This window comes from Elephas maximus, chromosome 5 (assembly GCF_024166365.1).
Source record: "Elephas maximus indicus isolate mEleMax1 chromosome 5, mEleMax1 primary haplotype, whole genome shotgun sequence".
NCBI classification, from domain to species: Eukaryota; Metazoa; Chordata; class Mammalia; order Proboscidea; family Elephantidae; genus Elephas; species Elephas maximus.
In genome coordinates, this window is record NC_064823.1 from 143,534,333 (window position 1) to 143,542,562 (window position 8,230).

At 36.9% G+C, this 8,230-nt stretch overlaps 1 protein-coding gene across 4 annotated transcripts in view; it reads left to right on the plus strand.

Annotated features, from left to right (window-relative positions):
• The window catches only part of KCNIP4 (potassium voltage-gated channel interacting protein 4), a 674,319-nt gene extending 666,467 nt beyond the window's left edge, over nucleotides 1–7,852 (plus strand). For all 4 annotated transcript variants that reach the window (XM_049886446.1, XM_049886447.1, XM_049886448.1 and 1 more), the window contains 4 exons: nucleotides 2,280–2,387; nucleotides 3,533–3,637; nucleotides 4,239–4,301; nucleotides 6,192–7,852. In XM_049886446.1, the coding sequence (XP_049742403.1) occupies nucleotides 2,280–2,387; nucleotides 3,533–3,637; nucleotides 4,239–4,301; nucleotides 6,192–6,239 (324 nt within the window). In that variant the 3' untranslated portion in view covers nucleotides 6,240–7,852. The remainder of the gene's footprint in view (nucleotides 1–2,279; nucleotides 2,388–3,532; nucleotides 3,638–4,238; nucleotides 4,302–6,191) is intronic.
• Nucleotides 7,853–8,230: the final 378 nt, after the last annotated feature.

Below are 8,230 nucleotides of genomic sequence, written 5' to 3' on the forward strand. Positions count from 1 at the left end.
AGATTGAGCCATATGAAATTACTAATTTTGGCAAATATTGTCAAATATCAGCAATTTTATATGGTTCCACCTAAATATGTAGTCACTTAAATGATGTCACAATGTATTTTCAGTGATATGGAAGAATGTTTGTAATTTTATACAGACCCATTCATCTGGAAGAAATTGAAAATGTTGTCAAAAAGTTTTTGTCTCTTGCCCCATCCACTACCTAAAGGTCACAACTGCACAAACGAATTTCACAAAACCTTTAATGAAACAATACTTTCCATGTTATTAAACTGTTCCAGAATATAAAAATACATATTCTGGAAATTTCCAAAAAGAAAATAATCAAAAGTTAAAAATAATTTTACAAAAGAAGGCAAATAGAGCTCAATTTTGCTTACGAAATTAATGCAAGACTCTTCAATAATTACTAAAAAATATAATCCACTAAAAGAAAGGGAAAAAAAAAATATGTGAACATACATATACATGCATCAAATGGGATGGTTCAATATTAGGATATCTAATAATTCAATAATATAATTCTTTATACTACTAAGTCTAAGGGGAAAAATCACATTAACATCCCCACAAATTCCAAAAAGACATTGGGCAAAATTCAATCGCCATTTTGATAAAATCACTTTAACATGATGAATGGTGGCATCAGGCTTAAAGGAGAAATATTAGCAATATGCTCATTAGATTCAGGAACAAAATAAGAGTATCTATTATCATTGTTATTTAACAGCATTATTCTGGATGTATTAGTAAACACACTTAGAAAATACAAAGAAATAAAAAAATAAAAATTAGAAAGTAAAATAAATTCCATTTGCAACTGATATAATTTCATACCTGAAAAATCCAGTGGAATCAACTGAAAAACTATCTTACACATAGCAACACTGGGTAAGAGGCAGAGTATAGCCATTATACAGAAATAAATAGCTTTCATATATACAAACAAAACTAGTTTATATAGTATAATAGAAGACCTCATTTGCAATAGGAAGAAAAGATTAAAATACCTGGAAATAAATGTGTTCAGAAATGTGAAAGAACAATTTGTAAAAAAAAAAAAAAAAAACTCAAACATACCTGAATGTGATAGCTGAATACTTTCCCGACAAAGATTTCTGCATTCTATTCATTGGAACCTGTGAATATGTCACTTGACATGATAAAAGGGGGTTTTGAATATACGGTTGCATTAAGGATTTTGAGATGAGATTATCCTCGAGTATTTGGTTGAGCCCAGTGTGATCACAACAGTCCTTATAAGAGGAAGGGAGGAGGACTGGGGTGAGAGCGAAGACATATGACCGTAGCAGAAATTGGAGTCATGTACTTTGAAGATAGATGATGGGGCCATGAGCCAAGGAATGCAGGTAATCTCTAGAAGCTGGAAAAGGCAAGGAAACAGACTGCCCCCTAATGCTCCTGGAGGAAGCTCAGCCCTGCTGATACCTTGCTTTTACCTCCCCCCTCCCCCCAAAAAAAAAACCCAGTGAAACTCATTTCAGACTTCTGACCTCTGCAGATGTAAGATAATAAATCTGTGTTGTTTTAAGCCATCAAATTTGTGGGAATTAGTTACAGTAGCAACAGGAAACTACTTCACAAAGTAGCAAAAAATGACTTGTACAAGGGAAAGACATCTTATAGTTTTGACTATGAAGATCTGTGGTCACACAGTTGTCAGTTCTGCTGAGGTGAACCTGCACATTTACCTTCAACGATAAAAATACCCAAACGAGATACATTTTTTTTAACTATTACTTTAGACAAGAAGATTCAAAAGGTGAAGTAGAAAATTAAAATAGAAAAATAGCTGAAAGATAAGAACAATGAGGGGGAAATGGCCCTAACACTTATTATAAAATATTAAAACAATGTGGTAAAGTACACAGCTGAACAGATACACTAATAAAACCAAACAGAAAATCCAGAAATATAAGCAAACACTTGAAAGAATTAAGGACATGATAAAAGTAGAATCTGAAATCAGTAGGTAAAAATATGGAGGTATTTAATAAGTAATGCCGAGAAAACCAGGTAACTATTTAAAAATGCTGGTTAAATTCCACATGGAAGCAAGGTTTAAATGTAAAAAATAAGCTTTAAAAGTACTAGAAAAATCATGGGGGAATCCTTTCATAACCTAAGAATGGTTTAAAATCCAGAGGGTTATAACCCTTGCTTCCATCATTTGAGAGGTTGTTTAATCAGAACTCATGTTTTACTTTTTTAGAAATATCATATCAAATTATATTTTTCTTTCTTTTTAGGATTTCATCAAAGGTCTTTCCATTCTGCTCCGAGGAACAGTCCAAGAAAAACTCAACTGGGCATTTAATTTATATGACATAAATAAAGATGGCTACATCACTAAAGAAGTAAGACGTACCTTACTCTCCCTTGGGCTATTTTTATTTTTTTACTTCCAAAATATTAAACAATTGCTATTATTCATTTGAAATTTTTTCAGAAAATCGAAAATATTTTATGTGGTGGTAAGCGAAGAAGTATTCTTTAAAAAATCTGGAATGAATCCCAGAAAAAAAACCCATTTATAGCAACAATTTTTTGTGAATCTCCAAAATAAATATGTACTACGTAAGATTACACCCTTGTTTCCTAATGGCACTTAATACCGTGAATATAGACTGTGATTGGAATCACATGGAAAGAAAATGTATCATACCATTTGGCCTGAAACCATTTTTCCCCATATAATATGGTCCATATGGAAACAGACACAATATTACAAATCATATGGATGACATAATGACCTGGCATTGTTCTGGAATTCACCTTGTTGCAATGGTGGAGCCTACAAATACACTTCTAGGCAGGCTATCCAAGAGGACCCAGAACAGAAAGGCTCACAAACCAAATTAAGATACTCAAATCACAAGGTTTATTAAATCAATTTAAGACACAGAGTGAGAAGCAAAGGGAAAGAGACAGGGTAAGTGAACACACAGGATACAGTGCAAACGGGGTTGGAGAACCACAGGACATGAATCCTGAGAGTGCTCCATGTTCACATGTCAGGTCTCCCTCTGCCTCATCAGCCTTCCTAGGAGTTGAGTTTTAAGCAAAATGCTTAAAAGATAAAAGATACCCTGGGCCAACGACATGGACTTGCTCTATGGGAAAGACACAGAACTAGTGTGCCTGGCCACAGCTATAGCTTGTCAGTTAGCCTGAAAAATAGCCATGGGTGTTACTGCGTTTCTTGGGCAGAGGACTCATGGTAGTCTATGGAAATCCAAATATTTAACCAGTGTATTCCTTTCCTGATTATGCTACATAATGGGAATTTGCTTCGTTCTGAATCCAAGATTAGAGTTGATTCTTACATTCTGATTCTGCTGCTTTTAATTAATAAAGCTGTAGGTTTATCCTCTGGCACAACCAAAAGGCACCTGATGAAGAATCAAAGAAAAATAAAAAATTTGAAACCAACTGGGAAAATTCTGTCAGTGCTTCTCAGTACATTTCATGAAGCCTCATGCAAGTGTTTTGTACTTTTCAGGAAATGCTTGATATCATGAAAGCAATATATGACATGATGGGTAAATGCACTTACCCTGTCCTCAAAGAAGATGCTCCCAGACAACATGTGGAAACATTTTTCCAGGTAAGAATGAAAACAGAAATCAGGAAGTGAAATCAGGAGCAAACTTTCCTTATATTTGTAAAACATAATGATTATCCAGAAGAATACAAAGAAAATAACGTATTACAAGGGTCAAAAAATAAAATACTTATCATTCTACTAATTTAATAATTATGGTTTTAAATTTATTATAAGACTGATAATCATAGATAGACATTGAGCATTCACTATAGCCTAGAGAGACCACAATCTAGTGAGATACACATTACGTTTCATGTTTTTTTTTTTTTTCATTTAATTCTCACCAGAATCCGATGAAGTTACAAATTTCCGTTAGTCCCATTCTGCAGATGAGGATAAACCATACTTGGACTTCCTGTGAATTGCCTGAGCTTTCATAACTAGAAGCCAGGACTGTACCTAGGGCACAAGAGAACAGCCTAAAAGGAGTAGGCCTTAGCATTCTTTCCAAGATATGGCTAGTTTGTACTATGGAGCAATTCCTCTCCCCAAAACAAAAGCAGCAGTCAGGCTTTCTTTTCATCAGCTTCTGCTCATTCGTTTCGGGAGTGAGCATATTCAAATATAAGTCTGAATAATTTTTTTTTTCCTTCCTGGACAGAAAATGGACAAAAATAAAGATGGAGTGGTTACCATAGACGAGTTCATCGAAAGCTGCCAAAAAGTAAGTAATGAAAGTAAAGCAACTATCCTTTTTTGCTTTCGTAACAGCTATCCCGAGTATTGTCAGCTGTTGTTCTTAGTCAGCTCTGACTCTACGTACAACAGAACGACACGCTGCCCAGTCCTGAGCCATCTTCATGATTGCCTGTGTGCTGGAGTCCAGTTGGTCACTGTGCATCTGAAGTGCCTTCCAGCCCAGGAGGCTCATCTTCCAGCACCGTGTCAGACAATATTCTGTTATGAGGCATACAGTTTTCACTGGCTAATTTTCAGACGTAAATCACCAGGTTTTTCTTTCTGATCTTAGTCTGGAAGCCCTGTTAAAACCTGTCCACCATGGATGACCCCGCCGCTATTTGAAATTCCGGTGGCACAGCTTCCAAGAGCATAGCAACACGCAAGCCACCAGAGTACAACAAACTGACACATGGGTGGTGCTTTGCCAGCTAGCCACATCAGTGCTCAGCGGTCTAGCAAAATACGAAGGTCACGTGCCCAACCTACCATTTGTGCACAGCTGAGATAAGCCTACCACTCTGAAAATAAGCACTATTTCATGGACTTGAATCAAGCAACATTTACTGAGTGTCAATGCACGAAGCTCTGGAGATATAAAAAAGTTACACATGTTCTGTTTTCTTCTCCACATCCTTTCGACAGTATTCATCATTGCCGATAAAATATATGTGTGCTATTTGAATTGTTCTTTTCCCAGATTTAGCATATGACATGTGTATTATCTATATCCCCATAGAATTAGAATTCCAGTATTGTATCTGATTTCTAAGAGGAATATCGTATTTCCTTAGTGTATGTGGACAAGAAATGGCTGTTTGGCTGAACCCAATAGTGGGTCTTCAGTAGCAAAGAATGAAGAGCAGAAAATTCTCTTAGAGGAGAAATACAGGAGGTTTGCCTGTCATCTGATGGGAGACCAGTATTAGCTTACCGAGAATCATTTGCCTTGGTATGTGGGTAGAATCACAAATAAATCGTTTTTAAAGTAATCATGGAACAGAGAAGTTTCTTGGTGCTTCGGCCTTCCCGATGCCTGCTTCAGTTTCTAAATTCAGTATTTCAGTGTGGTGGTCTCTGAAAAACTAACTTGAACCTGCTTAATGGCAATGTGTTTTGGTTTCTGGCAGTGGAAGCCATTATTATTTGCCACCATTTACCACTACTATAGTCAACTCGCTAGGTGCCATTCATTCACATGCAACCGCCAAGTGCCCCTATGATGTCTAAACTCTGTCCCCTTACATCTTTTCTAAGGAATATGCCAAACTGAATGGCCCCTGGGCCATTTATTCACTGCTCCCAACAAATTCTTTCTCTGGCATGGAGAAACCATTCATTTTTAAAGGCCTCACACATAACAAAAAAAAAAAAAAAAAAAACAACAAAGGCTCTGCAAATTTAGCTGTAACTAAGACACACAAAGCAAGGTGTGATTACAGCAAATATGTTCCCTCTCAATACTACCACCTTTCCTCCTACGCCCCAACCTCCAGTTCTCATGAATTAGTCCGAAGCTCGAAGCTCGCATCCAGACCCTCTGTTGCCTTCTACATTTATAAAAGTCTCTGTTTGTTAGTTGCTCTTTGATCTACCTGCGTCCCCGTAGTCTCCATTCTGGCATTATGATTTGAGAAATATTCTCTATTATCACCAAGCCACATTTAAATAAATATATAAAGCCTGGTCAACCCAACAAAACATAAAATGGGCTCTCTCTAGTTTTCTATGTGGAAAAAGATAGGACGGTATTTACATTTGCAAACAGTATTTGAGCTTCTGGCATAGATGATTGGCGGGGGAGGCTGTACTTGGGGGCAATAGTGCACTTTTTGTTGCAAATATGCTAAAGTTAATGTCTGTTTTTCCCTTACAGGATGAAAACATAATGCGCTCCATGCAGCTCTTTGAAAATGTGATTTAACTTGTCAAATAGATCCTCAATCCAACAGACAAATGTGAACTATTCTACCACCCTTCAAGTCAGAGCTATCATTTTAGCATAGATTGCTCAGCTTTACACTGAGGCATATTATGCAAACAAGCTTTGTTTTAACATAAAGCAATCCCCAAAAGATTTGTTTTCCAGTTATAAATTTGCATCCTTTTCATAATGCCACTGAGTTCATGGGATGTTTTAAAAGTCATTTCATACCCTGAGGCTATTCAAAAGTAAGAGAACCTGGCATATTGGTTTTTTTCATTCTTTAGCCATGGGATTATTGAGGCTTTCACTTACCAAAGTGATTTTAAAATAGGAGTGTTTTTTGCTACCCATTTGTATGCACTCAGCCCCAGGATTTTAAATGGTTTTCTAATATGCTGGCTTCTGCATTTAATTTCCGGAAATTAATTTACTGTTTGTATGCTGTAATCCCATTTATGTACTTTAAGGGAACAACGATGAAAAAAAGATGACTACAGTTGAAATAACAAACACATAGTCCCAGTTTCTATGGCTTTGTTGCCTTATCTTAAAGACTTTAATTTATCTGGCATCTTTTATAGCATTAAACAGCTTATCACTAGATGTCAGCTTATGTCTAATAAAGCCTACTGAATAAGCATTTCTTAGTTTTTCATAATACATATTACAGCCAAGGCCTATGTAATCTATATAATTTTGGACTTGTTCAGCTAAAGTAAAACCTCACTGCTCTCGAGTCAATTCCAACTCATAGCAACCCTATAACGAAGAATAGAACTGCCCCCAGAGTTTCCAAGGCTGTAAATCTTTATGGAAGCAGACCGCCACATCTTTCTCCCACAGAGTGGCTGGTGGGTTCGAATTGCCTACCTTTTGGTTGGCAGCCTAGGGCTTTAATCACTGTGCCCCCAGAATTGACTATTTTATATTGTATCATTAAGCAGAAGTCCAAGGTGTGAAAGTAAAGCAAGGGTGTTTACAAGCATATGCAAAAGGTCAAGCAAGATGGTAGCCCTCCAGTACATCTTAATGCTTACTACTAAGAAGTAATCCTTAACAGCATAAAGGCCTTTTCCACCCTCTTTCCCCTACTTCCTCACAGCATGCTTATACTACAAGCCATTGAGACAAAGAAACCTTGACTACCCCAATGCCTACTACAAACAAACGGCAGGCAGAATTCACATCAAAAGCACCGGTAATTCCATTATACTAAGAACTACAATACCAAGGTTCATAGAAAATTAGTACAACTGCTCAACAGCTCGTCTGGATCGTAGTATAATTTAGCTCATCATAAACCTCCCACAATTCAGATCCTTCCTAATGATCTTAAGCCAATACCGTAAAGCTGCCATACAATACTGAAGAAACACATGATCTTCCCTGTTTTGCGGAAATATCACAAAGACCAAGAGGCTACGGTAGGAGTGAATTTGCCACACTAAATCAGGTATCTATTCTGGTGTAGAGATAGGATGTTGAACGCTGCCCTGCTATCACCAGTGTAGGAATAAAGAGTAGTACAATACATGTACACTGAAATTTGCCATCGCGTTATTTGTGTAAACTCAATGTGCACATTTTGTATTTCATAAAAGAAAAATAAAAGCAAGTAAAATGTTTATAACTCTACTGTCTGTGTTATAGGTCTTTATTCTAACAAATTTTGTAACTATGAGATTGAAACTACTATTTTCTTTTCCTAGGGCATTTTCCAGACCTTAGGTATCTTTGTCTTCGGATGCAGCTAAGTGCGAGGAAGAAGAGTAAAAGCCAGGGCAGTGGACAGAAAGCTCTTTTAGCTAATGTGACTGAGGAGGTGACAAGTGAATAGAGACCCGAGGACAGAGTGCTCCAGACAGACAGACCAGGCAGGGCAAAAGCTCAGAGGGTGAAGGGGCATTTCTGCCATCACGACTCTTTGGAAATGACTTGTATTCTTCCAAATTACAGTTGTGAGGTTGCATCTGATACGAGAATTGCAA